Source organism: Vitis riparia, unplaced genomic scaffold (genome assembly GCF_004353265.1).
Source record: "Vitis riparia cultivar Riparia Gloire de Montpellier isolate 1030 unplaced genomic scaffold, EGFV_Vit.rip_1.0 scaffold611_pilon_pilon, whole genome shotgun sequence".
Lineage (NCBI taxonomy): Eukaryota > Viridiplantae > Streptophyta > Magnoliopsida > Vitales > Vitaceae > Vitis > Vitis riparia.
This window is the reverse complement of record NW_023269710.1, coordinates 1,499-20,484: the sequence shown is the minus strand read 5'-3', so window position 1 is coordinate 20,484 and position 18,986 is coordinate 1,499. Positions and strand designations below refer to the sequence as shown.

At 33.5% G+C, this 18,986-nt stretch overlaps 1 protein-coding gene and 1 non-coding gene across 3 annotated transcripts; one reads left to right on the top strand and one right to left on the bottom strand.

The window, feature by feature from the left end:
• Positions 1–3,430: 3,430 nt before the first annotated feature.
• On the bottom strand, positions 3,431–18,582 carry LOC117910115 (probable mitochondrial import inner membrane translocase subunit TIM21). 2 transcript variants are annotated; one of them, XR_004650544.1, is made up of 9 exons: positions 18,177–18,582; positions 13,952–14,017; positions 13,838–13,856; positions 9,272–9,435; positions 6,969–7,147; positions 5,881–5,929; positions 4,846–4,965; positions 3,705–3,932; positions 3,431–3,564 (listed from the first exon to the last, which is right to left on the bottom strand). XR_004650544.1 is itself a non-coding variant. In XM_034824178.1 (8 exons), the coding sequence occupies exons 1-8, from the start codon at positions 18,318–18,320 to the stop codon at positions 3,774–3,776; spliced, it is 900 nt and encodes a 299-aa protein (XP_034680069.1). In that variant the 5' UTR covers positions 18,321–18,582; the 3' UTR covers positions 3,431–3,773. The 2 variants fall into 2 exon arrangements, 1 of the variants encoding a protein (XP_034680069.1); XM_034824178.1 differs by having other exon boundaries at positions 3,431–3,932.
• Positions 13,430–13,578, top strand: LOC117910118. The gene has a single exon (XR_004650545.1). It is a non-coding gene; the product is annotated as a small nucleolar RNA snR34 (small nucleolar RNA).
• Positions 18,583–18,986: the final 404 nt, after the last annotated feature.

Below are 18,986 nucleotides of genomic sequence, written 5' to 3'. Positions count from 1 at the left end.
TTATCACGTTTGAATCATATTAGAAATGGAAACGAAGGATAAAAAAAGGATCATTTTCATGAAAATTAAAACCAGTTCTTATGAGGATTTTGATCCCCTTTTTGAACATGTTATTGTGATTTACTTTCATTTCCAATCAGATTCTAGTATACTAAACATGTATCGTGAATGTAACGAGTGCAAGGGTGGTAATGGGACGGGTATTTTCGGATATGTCTTGTCATACCTCTAATAGGACAAATGTGGGGGAGGGCTAATCAAATATTAGAGGTAAGGCTAAATCTGAGTCTGGTGGATTTGACTTGGTTTTATATTGCCCTATCTTACTTTATTTTTTAACACAATTTAATTTTCATTTAATTTATGGGAAATGGGGTTATATATTCGCATTATAGATGTGGATTGAGAAGTGGGCTTTTCTTTGAGCTCGGTCCTAGGTAAAGATGAAAAAATGGTACAATTCGGACGGATTGGATTGGGTTAATGGTCACTCCAAACTCAAACCTAAGGTTAACAGAAGCTAATCGATTCAAACGTATTTTTCTAAATTTGAATTAAAATTGAGTTAGGTGGTATTTGTTTTTTTGACTTTTTGCTGAAAGCAATTTAGTTTTAGAATTTAGGTTGTTTGTTTTTCTACTTTTTCATGACTTATTATAAACTTTTTATTAAATAGAAAAAGTCAAAATATGTAGCTTTTTCTAAATAGAAAAAATAATATATTGGTTTTTTTTACTTTTTAATACTTAACAGAAATAAAATACTACAAAAACAAACAACCTAATATTTAACACTATTAAGCATTAAGGTTCTATTTAAAATCAAGTAAAAAACAAATCTCATCTTAGTCAGAATTAGTAAATGTGTTTGGCTGATATTATATAAACTTCACATCCATTTATAAATATATTTAATAAAATTTTCTCAGGCTTGTTTCTTTTGTACAAAGAATAATTTGTAAAAGTTTTTAAAATAATTTTTTATTATATTTGACATTTTTTTTTTTTTGTCATACATCTTACACTAATCAAGCACTTGACCTAAATCTTGCTTTGAATAAATCTCCGAAATTCTTTTAGGCCTCAGTGAAATATCCATTTTAGTGTTTGGAAACTAAGAAAGTGAAAACATCGATTTCATTTTCATTTTTGTGTTTAATCAAATATGGAATAATTTTCCAAATGATATCTTTCAAAATAATATGTAAACTAAAATTTTCACTTATATAAACGATTATCTATATAATTATTAATTTCTACTCAATAAATATGTGAGGCTTATTCCATATGAATAATATATGTGAGGCTTATAAAAACCTTTTTTTTTTTATTTATAAGAAATCGAAGAAGTGTTAAAAGAGAATAAAATTCTTTCAATTAATTTCGGATTTTTAAAATATTAATTAAAAATTGTTTGTACTAAAGGAGTGTTGTAAAATTTAATACTTATTACTTAATAATTTAATTTGATTTTAAGTTAAATTATATTTAAGTTGTTGACTTAAAACTTATTACTTAATTTTTAATTTAAACATTAAAATTGTTTGATAAAATTAATTTAAAATTTATTCTAATCATTAAATTGACATATTTATTCTCATAAATTATAATTAGGGTAAATAAGATCAAATAACAATAGAGGTTATAGAGTAACAAAAGAGAACCTAAAGTAACTAGGATAAAAATGGTAAAAGGTAAAATGAAATTGCGGATTTAAGAATAAGTTCATTGTTTTTACTTATTACATAAAACTGTTTTTTTACTTTAAGTCATACAATTAAATTATTTTATCAAACATATTTACTTTATTTAATTACTTCAATTAAGTTATTAAATTGATTTACCAAACACTCATTAAATCTACCAACTTGTACCAATATGCCCATAGTGAATATATTTATCTATTATAAATGTTAATGAAAATGTGAAGGTGTCTTGTACATTTGGTAAAACTATTATATATATATATATATATATATATTAATTGTATAAGTCCGACTCTAGTGAATATATTTAACGTTTTTATAAACGTTAATGAAAATGTGAAGATATCCTATACATTTAGTAAAACTATTATATATATATATATATATATATATAATATATAAAAAAATATATATATATATATATATATTATATGGCTTTTGTACACGTATGTAAATAAATATTTCAGTAATTTGGTATGAAGAAAATAAATAAAATGAAAAAAAAAACATGTATATAAATTCATGATTTACAATTTTGTACATGTGTTTATGCAATTGTTATTTAATTAAATTTCAAAAAAATAAATTACCAAATTTCAAAATAAAAATAAAAATAATAATCAAACATTAAATTAATGGAAAATAAATTAAGTTAAAGATGTATTATACAGTAGTAATTTAATTAAATTTAAAAAAAAATAACATAAAAAATTTTAATAATCAAAGTAAAATTTATCTAAAAATAAATTTTAATATATCAAATAATTGTAGAACAAATGTCATCTATCATCCAATTGCATAAACTTTTAAGCCCAAATATGCATGGACCTTAGACCTTAAACCCATTTGCTAGAAATGAATATGCCCTTTTTTAAAAGCCATAGGGTATGTTTAACTTTGGATGATAAATTGTTCATATATCACAATTTTGAAACTTCATCTTCCCTTTCAACTTAATTATCCAAAGTATATAACCTTTAGGGTCATTATCACAATCATCTACCCATTTATTCTAATCAATGTTTTTAGAATCGAATACTTGAAAACCCAAAAAGTTATCGGTTCACAATTCAATGGATTCATGATTAAATCACGATCAAACAATAATATCATAAATATATAATTTATATATTATTAAAATTAAAAATAAATTTTGATATATATATATATATATTAAAAATAATAATATTTATTTTTTGTCTTTAATATCATCAAACTTAAATCATCAATAAATATAAATATATTAATATTTTAAATTTTATAAATAAAATATGTATAATATTTAAATGTGAAGAAATGTATTTAAAAAGAAGCAATTTTTTTATTTATAATTTATTTTACCTATATTACATTACTTTACTTACATTTTTTACATATTAATTATTATTAAAAAAAATTTAAATAATTATTTTATTGCCTTTTTGGTTTGCAATTTAAAAATATCAATTATTAACAACAAACTGGCTCAAATCATCTGGCTGTGAGTTGCCAATTGCATTATAGCTTATGGATTTTACCTCATCCCACATGGGAAGCTGTGGAAGATTTTATGGATTTTATATCTCATCCCACATCGGAAGCGGAGGAGGATGAGCACTCGTTTAAATTCTCCATTGGCTTTTTGCAGTCCTTGGCCCCCTGGCCTTATGTGGTCGGCTAAAGTGGGTTGGACTCCTATAAAAGCCAAACCGGTCGGTTTAATGTTCAAACTGTCAGTCAGTCTGGTTCAGGCCCGGCTCAATCTATCAGCATTAGCTAACAAAAAAATATACATCAACCATCCTCATTCAAATTCAAATTGATTCAAATACAGGCCCCCTTTGTAGCAAATCGTGGAGCTGTCGTTATAATTCCAACAGCTGCACAATCAAAACTTGGACTGTGATTAATTTTACTCAACCCTTCTAAATGAATCAAAGAAAAAGGAGAATAAGATTTTGAACCTAATGGGGCAGGGTTGAGGCTCAGCTCAATGTTAATTTGGTACAGGAAGACACACCTGATCTCAACTGGACGGCACCAGAGCTTCCTTTTATTTTTGTTCTTGGTAGAAATTAGAGTGGACGATTCAAGCAGGAACATATGACTCTAGCATCAACTGTGCTGGGGAAGGAGATTTGATTTCAGCAATCAAGTATGTAAATTTCCACTGCTTGTCCACCTTGTCTTTAAACATTTCTGTGTAAACTTTCCCGGCTCCATGAGGGCCACGAATATAAAAGTTAACCTACATTTAATCACTTCAATGTTAACACATAGGAATTTCGAGATAATGGGATTTAGGGGTAGAAGATGATATGTTTGTCTCTTAATTCTACGAAATTTCCCCAAGTTTTAGCAAGCATAACTATAAATTTGACATTCGAGAATCATCCAATGCTTTGCCCTTGAGGCCTGACTCAAGTAGTAAAGGATTGGGGAGGAATTGTGGGACATTCCAGCAGGTTCAAGTCAACCAAAAAAAGAGGGGAAGGTGGGGAGGAGGGGGAACCAGTTTTTAGAACACTTCATAAAAATGGTTGCTTTCAAAAATAAAATTTTATTTTGGAACTCAATTCTAATAAGATGGAGGAGAAGAAAAAGATGATGATGGAGGGTGGGTTTAGGAATGGGGTTAAGAGTAATGCTAAACTGGTTTCTTTGTTTCCTTGGTTCTCAGGGCAGTGTACAAAAAAACAAATGAAAACATCTGAAATATGTTCTCAAAAAACTGTTTTTGGTACAAAATTTGTCACGAGTTTCAGTTTGGAAAACTGTTTCTTATTCTAAATAACAAAAAACGGCTTTAAAAAATAGTTATCAAACAGGCCCTAGCTTCTCCATCCATTAATGAGAACCATTACTCATTATTCCATTGGTATCATTATCAAGCCTGTCACCCTCCCTCAACGGATCAAATATCTAAGAATCTAATTGCAATTGGGTTTGAGGAATGTAATTGTCAATGATTTAAAGGTGGATATGGCCCTAGATAAAGCAGAATGGTGAAAAATAATTCATTTAGCTAATCTCAGATTCCCGAGTATTGAGAATTTGAGATTAAGGCTAGGTTTAGTAATTTGAAGAAACAGTCACTTTATGAGTCATAAAAAAGCATAAGATAATTTTGTCACATTACTAGTAGGAGCTAACGGTGTTACCTCTACATGTTCAACACCATCTTCATCAGTCCAAATCCTATTGGCAATCCGTTGGCGAGCAGCACGATTCCTACTTTCCTGGCCATAACCAGTAATAGGGGATCCAATTCTGACCCGAACCTGATAAAGAAAAATCAAAATCATATCAACCACAAAATTGCAACAGATATTCTGAACGAAAGTTATGGGGCATAATTCGTTATCTGATACTCAAATATCCCACAATTGTGGTTTTGAATGGCATGGAAATGCAAGTAATGGATACATTACTAAGGAGCAATTAAGGATACTGCACTTTTTCCCATCACTTGCACATCACATTGTCCAACTTGAGCATTGAAATGCATGGATGGGTTTAAATCTTTAGGCTGGCTTCAAGACAAGGCTCCAAGGATATGCCAAGTTCGATCTAATACTCAAACCTCAAGGTGTTATACATATCATGTTATATACTAATCAACTACTGTAGGGTGTTCCAGGAATTCAAAAAGATTTTTTTGTATGCCAAGTAAATGATCAAACATTAGAAAAATCAGGATCATCCTAACTAAAAAATGTCTAAGTTATACCAGAAAATTAATGATTTCCATTCCTTAATTGTTTTCAACTGATCAATACAAAGTGGAATTCACTTCACCCACATGGTATGTCCAATAAGAATTCTTCTGTCCATTGAAAGAAAAAAAAAAGAACAAGAAGATATAAGGTTTCACAACTTTTTAGAATGTTTTATAATTTTCAAGATGAGGATTCCCTTTTTCTTTTTCTTTTTTTCCTTTTTTCTTTAAATTAAGGATGATTGCCATATGAATATTAGCAATTTATCACAAATCAGCACATCATTTATGTTTTTCACGAGACTTAAATTCCATGCTTTGAGGCTTATGCCTAGCGCAATGGCAATCCTAGAGTCACTTTTGCCTACTAAAAAAGTCCTTGCAACCACAACAAATTATTTGCACTATTGGGTACACATCTCTTTCCCAATCTAAGAAGTAATAGCTCCAAGACAAAGAAACACAGGTTTGCACAAACCTGACCGTCTTCTTGAACCCTTTTGAGAGCCTTCCCAAAAATTTTGTACCTGTAACAGACCATAGTTTTAAATCTGGGATATATTAAAAAATAAATAAGTGGAATTCTTCAAATCCCTAAGGCCATGTTTGATTGGCTGAATATAACATGGATACGATAAGAGAAGGTATAACATATCTTATCCCATGTTTGGCTGGAAATGAAATAGGATAAATCATCCCTTCACTTATCCTATGTTTAACCAAACATGGGATATAATAAGTGGTGAGATATATCATTCACCATTTTTTATATCCCTTCTACATAGGATATGTTTATCCTAAATTAAGATATAGGATATACATATCACGTATATCATAAATTTATTTATTTTATCAATTTTTCATTTTTTATATTACTTATTTTCCAAAATAAAAAAATTTGACCAGAAAATTTGTGATTAAAATAAAGAACTAAAAAAATGTTTGTAAAATATATTTCAAAATAATACAAGTATATGTATCTTTTGATATTATATATATAATTACTTTTATATATTAAATAACATAATATAAAAAAATTATTTATAAATTTTAAATATTTTAATCACAAATATTATTAAATGTAAGAGAAATTTCATATTTTTAATAGGAAATATTGGAATGCAATATAGTTCTTATTTTAAGCAAATATCAAAATTGAAAAATAATATATAGTCCATTTCTTTTGTAAAAAAAAATCATTTTACAAACTAAATATAAGCATAATATAATATATTTCATTGCATACACCACCTTAGATTTCATGTTCATTGGATATAACATTTAAGGATATCATATCCCATTGGAAATGATATTATAGGATATACATTTCCTATCCACTAGGATATGATATCTTAGGATGTACATATCATATTCTATCATATCCCGCCAAAACTAAACATACCCTAAGTTACAATTCAAATTTTTTTTTTATAGGTAAATTTTTGTCCCCATTGGGACTTGAACCTAAAACCTCCCACAAAAATCCTCCCCACTCCTTAACCACTTGAGTCAGGCCTCAAGGGCAATTAGAAAACATAATTTTAACTAAAGAATCTAAATGCTTACTCTTTCGGTTCAAATATAAGCTCCTTGAAAACAGCATATCCTGCAGCAGCTGCAATACCAAGGCCTACAAGAATAATAACGCTGTAAGAAGCTCCCTCTGCAAACGTCACAGGCTTTTCTGGGATGTTGTATGTAGGCGCATCAAAAGGGTCCTCAACAGTAGATATGTCTTTTCTGGTCTGCAAAGGAATGATGAAAACCAATTTGTGATCATGACTAGACTAGGCAGGATAAACAATCTGATTGCTTATTTAATATTAATCCAACATAATTTAGTAATTTTAATTACATTAGCTGTTGAAATCAAAGTTACAAGGAAGTAGGGTTTTATGATTAAATTGTACTTCATACCACCTCTAAAGCAATCAAAAGCTATTACAGAATTGAGAAACATATGATGATGTAATCTGTAAAATACTAGAGTGATCCTGTCAAGGTGTCTGGTACCAACATTTTGTTGTAGGCAAATGAGTCATCTTAATAACCAGCTAACAAAATGGGGGGCATGACCCAAGTGATAGGAAGTATGCATGAACCACAAATGAACCAACAACATGAAAAGAAAGGGGAACAAAAAAAAAAAAAAAAGACCACTAGATGGACCCTAGCCCCTCCCATCCCATCAAAAAATCCAAAGGTTCCACCTTTGCCATACAAATAAAGCACAAAAGGGCATACTCCAAACCTTCTCCATGTCGTTGCCAAAAAACTCTCATGCCAACTAACCAATGTGCTCTTAAGAAAAGCAATACAAAACCCAAGATCCTCCAAACAGGGAAATATCAAAGACCAAAAACTGTGACATCTACAATGAGGGGAGAATCTGATTAGTTGATTCCTCCTTTTGTTCGCATAGGACAATGCGAACAACATCAATTCACCATAATCCATCCCCTTCACAAAAGATGGTAATCACTGGAATCTTCTCCCACACTGTTCCCCAAACAAAGAAACTAACATTTGAAGGAGCACAAATCCCCCAAACGTCCACTGCTCTTGTTGGGTGGTTGGTGGATTTGTTTTTCTTGAGTGAAACAATTACCAGCCTATTTTCTGACCGGCACAGACCAATAAACTAAAAAAATAACGCCACCTCCTCTAATTCCTAATTGTGGAATCTCTTTAGGAAATTAGGGATCCAATGGTCCTTTCGTCTGGCTAGAAATCAAACATCCAAGAATTTTCATTAGCTGCAATGCTGAACAAGTCTCAGAAACAATCTTCCATAGACTCTCTTATTTCCCCTCTCCCCACCCATGGCAGCCAGCTCGCCACTGCCACAAATCATAACAAATCTTGGATTTGGAATGATCCCCCAGAGAACAGATTTGGAATGGAACATCCCAATGTTTTCTGAGAGCTTTGCAAATGCTGGATGCATATGGATCCATCCCATTTCCTAGAGCACCATCCACTCTCCTCCCCAAACTCACCCACTATAGCTTTCCTCCAATACTTTCCTACACCACTCCAGATCTCCACATCTGCTTTACAAGTAACACCTTATCAAGCACCAATAGACTTCTAATACCAAACATCTATTGGTTCTACCAAATCACTTGGCCTTATGCCTTCAGATTCTATAGTTGCATCTGGACAGAACCAACCATGTCACATTATTCAGGGACAAAAATGAATAAGTTTTTCTTGCTTCATTTGTCCACACTTAGATTTTCCTTGAAAAAGAAAATGGATAATAAAACATGATCAAATTGTGGAGTACCTGACAGGAATCAGGAATTTATAGTATTAGTTATGACTATAGAGGTCCCAAAGTGTGACTAATAGAGACCAGAGCTGATGTTTAGAATAAGGTTTGGTTCTGGGTGTTTGTGCAACTGAACCAGAGGTGACCTGTTCGATGCCTCTGCCAGAATTCCTCATTATCAAGGACATGTGGCTATCAAGAATTCACAAATAATCCAAACTATGCTTTGTAAGCGAATTCTATGGGATACATCCTGGGAAATCAGGTACCTTTTCAAGTGCACAAAGTGAGATGGTAATTTTTTCTAATCATTTTTTGAATCAGAATTTTTTCTAATCCCATTTTAATCTTTCAGGTATCCAAGTTTTTAGTTTTTGGCATTGGTATAATTTTACGAGCACTGTTAAACAACAGTAAAAATCATAATATAATGATGACAACAATAATGGTGCTGTGAATCGGTCATGGTTCAGCAACAAAAGAAAACTGTGTGCTTAAGTTGAGCTTCCCACAAAAAAAATTAAAAAAAACAAAAAAAAAAAACTAGATAAACAAAATTAAATGATTTTCAGTGAGTTAAATTCAAAAATCAAACCTCAGATTGTTTTTCTTCTGGTGACTTTGAAGCCGTTGATGCACAGGATCTAGCAAAGCATGGAACCACAGTACTTTTTCCATGGGTTTCAATGGGTCGGTATGGTGAGCAGAAGCCAACTATCCGTTCCCTTGTCTGCCACCTTGCAGACAGAACAGAGGTTCCTGCAAACATTAGTATCCATTAAAAAATTGCAATAGAAATGAACTAGATAAAAGAACATTTAAATCCTCCTTCCCTCCTGCATTCATTCTAGCATAAACATTTGGCAACCAGACATGCATCTGAGTGACTCACATCAACAGTTGCTCAGATGCTGATTCAAAAAAAAAACTGCTAACATATTGTTCCAAAGACCAATATTTCAAAGTTTTACCAGGATTTTATGAGCTTTGTAATTTATAAAAGCATTAAGATATTTTTTAAATAATAATGAAATGATAAAATTCAAACTCAAGGTATACAAAACTACATCTAGGATCCAAAGGCAAAAACAACTAGTTGACAAAAAGAACTGAAATAGACAGCACCCTGAATACACATGAAAATGAGGGATCAAGATCAAAGAAAATAATCTCAAAAGCAAGGATTGCCAGTTCTTCCACTAAAATCCTTCCAAATGCAACAAACCATGGATACAGCAGCTCTTTATTTAGATGCTTCAACCATCCCTTGCATTAAATCGCCATCTATGGAAGAGATCAAACACCAAAGCCGGTGTAACTCAAGATCCTCCATAGTCAAAAAACAAACGCTGCATCTTATAGCTAAAATAATGATAAGTGAGAAGGAGATCACTCAACAGTTTAGGATAAAATTTCATCAATTGTTGAATCTGCCAACAAATGATCAGTAAGCCAATCAATTAGATAGTCATTGAGATTACATTCCTAATCAAGCTGTGTGAAGTTGGTGACTTGGTTAGTTTGACAACAAACTCAAACTAAGCAAGACGCCAGAGGTAAAAACATCAAAAGGTGAAAAATATCAAAATCCTCCCCTGAGTAGACAGACTATTATCATTCCAAATCCTAGAGGTTTTTAAGAATCTTTTTCACCCCCTTTGAGGTTATGATGTAACCTCATTCACCTTCCTATATGAAATAGGCCACTTTCAAAATTGATTCAAATGCTGTGATCATGAAATTGGGAGCATTGAACTTGCCTCTTTTTTTCAATAAGGACAAAAGACATTGAATAATAAGTGATAACCCATTAGCGTCTACCTGAACAGTATAATTTTCTTCTTAAAGCTGGACCTATTTCCTAATTTGGGTACTAATTACAGTACCAATAGGTTGACTACTATTCACAATGGTACAAGTTCTTGATAGTGGAAGGCCAACCTAACTCCAAAGTTACATAATGCTTACATCACAGCCACCTTCTAACACTCTTAACCTACTTTCACGCTCTAGGTTACCTTCACATGTCAAAGTCCATTTTACTAATGAGCAAGGGATGTTACACTTCCAACAGTCTTGATGTAACAGAAAGAATGTACTGGCATAGGGAAGTCGATCTCAAGAGCCACAAATATTGCTGGCCTGCAACAATCTTCTGACCAAAGTGTAAGCTTGTTTAGATTAACCCAACCCAGAAATATTTCAGAGGTTATTTAAAATAATAGAAAATTGGTCAACAAGTGGATTTTTCTGTTTATCCAGTTGCATTGCTAACTTTTAGTTTCAGACTTGGATCACATAGTAACTTATTTTCCAAGATCATCCCCAAGATAGTTTTGATATGCATATTGTAGTGAGTTTCTAACTCCAAGATTGGCATGAGTCTGTATAATCATTTTTATTGGAATGATTTTTTTTTTGATAGGCAAACAAGAATATATAAAAGATGTCAATCAAAGAGCAGGGGATGCCACACACCTCAAGTACATGGGGGATACAAGGATGTAAAACAACAAACAAAACTACCTCAAACATTCACACAAAACACTCTTCCACAAACAAACGCTCAACCAATCAATATGAGTTCATCCACTGTTGATTCCAGAGTCTTTTTTAGTATTAAATCACTCAAAATATGATGCAGCACACAATCATCATTAGTTTCTATTTTTAGCTTCCTACATCATTAGTTTCTATTTCCATTAGTTTCTTTTTTAGTTTCCTACATCATCAGTTTCTATTTTAGATTAGTTTCTATTTCCTACACCATTAGTTTCTATTTTAGGTTAGTTTCTATTTTCTACATTATTAGTTTCTATTGTAAGTTCATCATTAGCTTCTTATTTCTTTCCTAGTTTTCCTAGTTTCCAATTACCTTGGTTTCCTATTTCTAGTTTCCTATTTCAGTTATTTCCTTTATTTTTGCATTACAAACATTATTTAAAGGCTCGTTGTAATTATTAGAGAGGAGTTCAATACATTTTTTCAGAATTATTCTCTAATTTTCAGATCCTATTGTGATCTTTGTGTTGGTTCTTGAGCGTTTTTCTGTTTCGTTTTGAAACAAACCTTCCGCTGTATCAAAATATGAAGTGGCAATCACTACTAGATCCTAGGTGCACTTTTCACTCCATATTGTTTCCCACTAAACAAAGCTTTTCATTTTCATCTGCTTCTAATTTTATAACATAGCTTGTTTGGGGGTCCTGTATTGGTACAAGAAGGGAAAAAAAAAAGAGGGGGGAAAAAAAGGGCAAAAAAGGGAGGCCGGCCCTAATAGCACCAATTGCTCAACAAAACCCTCAATGAAGAAACCCTAAAATATAAAGGTTTTTCATGTGCCATACAGATCATAGACAGATTCCTCTCATATCCAGCTATGCATACAATGTCAACCAAAACATTACCTGAGTATGCTACAAAATGATTAAATTTCAGATATTGTAATATCAGATATGGGCAATACCAATCAAGCTCTTAGAAGTATCACATCATGTCCATGTCTAACAATAACAAGAATGAATAACAAGAATGAATAGCCAAATTACACAGTAGTGAAAATGTAATATAATTTTACCAGTTCCAATCCTTTGCACAGAACCACAGTTTATGGATACTAAGGATCCCTCAAAATAAATCTTCAGCTGGAAAGCCTTTTTCCCAATTATTTGAAGTTGGCTTAAAGTTCACCAAATATAAATTCTTAAAAAAAAAAAAAAAAAAAGAGAGAGAAAAAAAGTTCACATTAAAATTGCCAATAAGAGCGGGTTTAACCATTCAGGCCAAGATCTTGATAATGCATGAGGGTTTGAAAGAACCTTCTTCTCCAAAAAAAACAGACATTTCAAGGTTGGATAAGAAGCTCTGGTGGTCATTGACTGGTTCAAGAGAAGGATATGGCTACTGACTGGGAAAATCAGGGACCTTCTGTTTCTTCTCATGTGGAGGTTCAGTGGGTAAGGAAGGAAGGCAACCAAGAACCAGACTTCCTGGCTAAAGCATGAACCAACACTTCAAGGTACCAACACTTCAAGGTCCTAATTGGATTGAATCTTGGAAGTCAAAAGCATTTTTTGAAGTCTGATAAGAACTTATACTGTGTCTGGATAATTTTACTAGAACTAGTTTCTGTTTCCAAAAGAGTTTAATGCTACAGCAAGGACAATGTTCCTTATCCTCTTAAAAATATCTATTTCATAGTTTCTTCTGACTGGAGTATTTCATTTGAAATGCTTTTATCCCTCAAAAAAGTAAACTTTGAAGTAAGATAGAACATAAGCAGATCTCACCTTTCTTAATATGCTTAGATGGGCAAAGCCCTTCAAAAGAGCCAAAACTTATGCCCAATAACAAAATTCTACAAAGTTTTTAAGAACAACTTCCTAATCATGGGACTTTTCAATACTTTCAAAGGGCACTAATTGTTCACAGTACCAAATAATTTTAAACTTAATAAACCTACTCAGAAATATGATTTAGATTTTAAGAAAAGTTGCCTTCAAGCCAAAGATTCCTGGCCTATGTGTGTCTCAAAATCTGCCTCTTTTTCTCTGCACAACATGTTGTCAAATCAATATATGAGATACACCCCATTGCACTCAGAAGTCCAGAAATTCCACAAAATTATTTGGGGATTCTCTCAAATTTGGTCAATATCTGTAGCTCGGCCTCCAATTTTCTGATCATATTTTCCAATTTTCTTCATTTCCAAATTTCCCTGATTCTATAATTCCTGAATCCCAAATTCCTCCATCAATAAAAAATACATTTTTCACAGGTAACCATAGGACAAATCATTGACTGCATCAGTAATCATGTGCCAGAGTTGCATAAATTTTTTGAAACATCATTTTCCTAATTGACTAAAAGAGGATGTGTATGAATAGATGGTAGGCCATCTCTCAAAGCTATGAAAGATGAAACAATGGAATAGTGGGTCCCCACCCTTCAATATGAACCACATGACCACTTCAATGAGAATATATTGCATCCTGGTCATCATAAGACAAAATGTCCAATAAACCAAAAATACAATAACAAAAAAGGCCCATAATATGTAGTCTCAAGAGAGCACAACAAACTATTTTCCCATGCATACTAACAAGAGTTAGCTGAGAAATACTTAATTAGTATAGTGAATTTATATAAGAAATTAACTAACCGTCAACTCCACGTACATCCTGCAGGCGAAAAAAATAAAAAATAAAAAATAAAAAATCAATCTTCTGCCATGGGCTTAGTTCAAATAGAAGTGAATAAGAACTGATCCATTGACCTTAATAATACAGTTGGCATTAACAGCAGATTGTCTCAGATTTCTTGACTTAATTAATACCTGCAGCTGCATCACCACATAAAATATCTTCATTTTCAAATACAGACATGTCATATTGAGAATCAATGCTCTTGGAAAATGTTGTATCACAACTCACAACAAGTTTTAAGCATCATAAAACTAAGAACTTCTTACTTAAACAACTATGTAGCATTATGAAAAACCATGAGCTGAAAGGAAACAAGACAAGAATTTGTCTATTTGGTTCTGTTCTTTGAGAACAGAATATGGTTCAAAAACTGTTTGGATATGCCTTTCAGGAAAACTGTTATTGGAAATGTTAAAAAATGGAGTGGTCCCATTGAATACTAAAAACTCATTCTATGTTCTTGTTTTTGGAAACTTATTCTTGAAATCTATATTCATACAGAGGATCCAAACAGGCTCTATTTCTCAGCTGTATCCATCATAATCTTTGCATAAAGTTAGGTTGTTATATTACCAATGTGACTGTCTCAAGATGATTGAATGAATATGCATGTCCCTTTCTGGCATTTGGTAGCGTCTTAAGGGTGGATGTGCACCCCATAGCAGAAATCAACCCAACCCTACACCCTCTATACAGGATGAAATTTTCTGGAGTGGTTTGGAACTTCCCTAGTGAGGCCCAACATGGTAAGTGAAGATATAGTATTAGAGTGGAGGGAATCTAATGAAAGGAGGTTCATGGTGACATCATTTTTCAAGGGGATTAGCTGGACAGAGAGAGGAATAAGTTTTTCAATGTCCCTGTCCCGATTTTTATGTGAAAGCAACCCAAAGAGGATCTGAACCATGATTATTGATAGTCACAGGAATTCTTCTTCCTAACTGGTGCTTCATATGCAAAACAAACATGCATCCATCAACCACCTCCTCCAGCATTACCCAGCAGCCCAAGTCCAAAAGTCCATGCTTTGATGCTCCTAAGAGGAGTATGGGTCTTCTAGGAGAAGATGCCAGGGATTTATTAAAGTGGCTAGCACAGTTCCTCACGTGAAGCAGAGAAAGGAAGGAGGATAGCCCCTCTTGGATCTGTATTGGAAGGAGTAATATAGAAGAAACTTCGAAGAATGAAATAGAAAGAAAGGTTTTAAGCTCCCTTCTTTTGTGGGTTAAACCTGCTGGACTCACCAATTAGAACACTAATTGGATTGATTTTTTTTCCTGGTTGACAGGTTATTCTAAAACCCAACCCAACCTGAACTCACTTGGATGTCCAACTGCCACATGTCTTGACTTGTATTATCCCATCTAGTCGAGGGATATGTAACCGAATAAGTTATAAAAATAATTATCAAATTCAGGACATTAATTGTAATTGTGATCCAAAAAAACAGAACTGAACATCATATACCCATCTTATTCCAAGTGATACCATTTACAATATATATTTTTGACTAACAGCTCCTTAAGAAAGTTTACTAAAATCCCAACTCGGTATCAATTCTTTCCCACTGATGTTCAAGCAGTAATTGGATTAACATCTCTGTTTACCTGAGATTGGCCAATTCTGATCTGAAATATCATGTGCAGAGCCTATTCAGAGCCTGTTTACCATTTTTCAGTCCATTGCTCTTTCACGACTGCTATTTGGAACTTGAAGTCTTTATCTCATTTGAAATGGTCTGATTTGGTGTCAATGGGGCTCAGTCATTTATTACTAAATGGTTGATGATGCATAAGGATTTCTAAAACAAGAAGAGTTTGAGTTAAATCTCTTAAAATCCAAACCAGACCCTTGCTTAAAATAGCACCACTTCTATTATTTTTTCTTTTCTTTTTTTGATAGGTAATAAAAGGGCTTGCGTTAGAAACGCTTAAAAACGGTGAAAACAACACAAACAAAATATACAAACAATGTCCAAAAAAGCTAAGCAGTAAGGAGACAAAAAAAGGTCTTTCCCCTACTTGACAAACAATCAATCTATAAAATCAATCATAGACAAAATGTGATTCTTTATATACACCCTAACCCAATTCACAGAAGTATACATGAAAAAATATTTGATTGCTTGGTCAAATCACTCGATGTCATTGAAGGCTCTTCCATTCCTTTCCTTCCATAAAGTCCACATCAAACATAAGGGAGCAACCCTCCACGCTTTCTCCCTTTTTTTACCCACAAGAGAACTGTGCCAAACTAACAGAATCCTCATAATTGAGGATGTATAACCCACTACACATCGAAAAGGGAGTAGATCAAGTTCCACAACAATCTAACCTTGCCACAAAACAAGAGTAGGTGGTCAATGGTTTTCTCCTTTCTTTGCACAAGTAGCACCTATTTGGGATATTCCATCCCCTCCTTTTCAGCTGGTCGAAAGTCAAAATTCTGCTCCAAGAAGCTTCCCAAGCAAAAAAACTCACCCTCACTAAAGCCCAAGACCTCCAAATAACACTCCATAGAAAAGGATCTTTAGAAGCCCTCATGTAGAAGCAATAAAGGGATCTTACTGAAAATTTGCCATCTTTACTTTCTCTCTAGCTCAGAATGTCCTCCATTTCTTTTCTCATAATTAATGGTTGTAGTTTTTGAAACAAAGACTCCACTTCTCCCATCTCCCAAATCATTAAGATGTCTTAAAAAGCTAAGGCTCCAACTATTCAAATCCCCACCCTCCTCCCATGCTTCTAACACCCAACCATCTTTGTTTACTGCCCATAGAAATATGTTAGAGAAAGCTTCTTTCAAGATTTGGTCCTTGTAGTACAAGTCTTTCCAAAACTTAACCCTTCTCCCATTCCCTACTATAAAATGGGATCTACATCTTATGCCTTCTCATTCATTTCTAATTGCTTTCCACACCCACACACTATAGCCTCCTCTCACTCCTCTCAAACACCACCCCTTTCCTCTACTCCAAACTTCCCGATGATGATTTGTCTCCAAAGGGGCTCCCTCTCTTCAACAAATCTTCAACTCCACTTCCCAAGCAAGGGTTTGTTTAGGGCTACAAGACTACAAATTCCTAGACCTCCCTCCTTATCCACACAAACTAAATTCCAATTCACCAAATAATGCTTTTTCTCTATGGCACCACCGCCCCATAAAAAATCCCTTTGGATCTTTTCAAGTCTTGAACACACCTTTATAGGGATAACAAAAAAAGACATGAAATAAATCGGAAGACTTGATAAGGTGTTTTTGATCAAGGTAAGCCTCCCACCCTTAGAGAGGTATTGTTTCTTCCACAGTGTTAATCCTTTTTTGAATCTCTCTTCTACTACATCCCATACCCTGGGAGATTTAAAAGAGGCACTCAAAGGAAGACCTAAATAAAAAGTGGGTAACTTCCCTATTCTACATCCCATCACCAAAACAACATCCTCCAAAGTCTCTACCCCCCACAAGAATAACTTCACTTTTATCCATATTCACTTTTAACCCAAAAGGTGCCTCAAACCACATAAACAACCAACTCAAATATCTCAATTGATCACTATTGGCCTCCCAAAATATTAGTGTGCACGACAATCTATTTTTCATAGATTTGTTTCATTCCCTAAAAATTGGAAACAGAAAAACAAAAGTCAACTTCATTAAGTATCCAAGACTAAGGATTCATTGAATTCACCTTCAGCGTATAGTCATAGAAAATATAACGGTAATTTTGGTTTGTAGTAGAACAACAATGCCAACTCTCAAAAGAAGAACCCCTCCACTCAAGTATCCAAATCATTCAGGCCTAGACATGCTTACGCCGTTACAACACAATTTCCTCCCCACAACCAACAATGCAATTTGCTTAACCAATCAAGAGCAACATTAATCATTTCTCTCTCTCATTTCAAATCCACAAGTAGACCACTTCCCCACTATTTCCAAAACCCCTGACCCCAAATCCCATTCATGAAATCTAATCTATGGGAATTTTTCTTTCCCCAAAGAACAGCAATTTTTCCCCGAGAATAACGTTTTATTTCAAGTACTAACGAGAAGCACAACGACGAACATATCCTCTGAACCAAAATCCTACACTCCCTATCATCTTTCGCTAAAGTAGCCCGCTTTTAACATCCCCTAAATACAACCAACAAGAGCATTACTGAGAAGAATGCGAATCCTAGGTGGGTTTGTTGGGTAATAAATGAATTACACCAAGCATCTAAAATCAACAATAAAAGCAATGGAAATAAGAAGATTAATACAGAACAATGAAATAAAACTGAGAAAAACCCGTACCCTGTTTGTGGTACCCGAATTGAAGGCAGGCCTCTCAGAGACTATAGACGAGAACCCAGAAAGACCTGCATCAGATACACACATTGAAGGCTTATGCTCCACAAGGGAACAAACCCATTTGGGGATTTTATAATACCAGACCATCTACGCTTCAAGGATGAAACTGCATGCTTCTTCATATGGTGCATCTTCAAGAAACTAACCCCGCTCCTACTGATCCAAAAATGAAACTGGATAGCCGTTAATTTCTTCAACTCTTTCAGGGCAATGAAACTGAGAATTTTGTACAAAACCCAGTTGGCTAAATGGAAAGAAAATCAAAGGCCGAGACACAGTTTCCTCGATTTCACAAACCCCAAACCCCAATTGCCTCTGTCGCCTTCGCCATAGTATTGTTGCAGGCACGTGATATGCACGTGATGGGGCGGTTTTAGAGAGGGTGAGAAAAGAAAAACCCTAGCACGTGACCGACCTCATCTTCCAAAACCCTTACACGGAGGCAAAAAGACCAAATTGCCCCTTACCTTTATTTACCCACACAAAACCCTAACTTTTTTTTTAGGTAAGAAGCAACGAGAAAAAGAAAAAGTTTTTTCTTACCATAAATTCAACCCATCCATAAAATCTAAGAAAGAAAACATGTAATCTTCTATATACACCTTAACCCAATTTACAAAAGTATACATAAAAACAAATCTAATATTTTGATAGGATTGATCAACATCATCAAAAAAATTTCTATTTCTTCTCTCAAATAATCCACAACAAGCACAAAGAAGTTGTCTTCCATGCTTTATTCCATTTTTTACC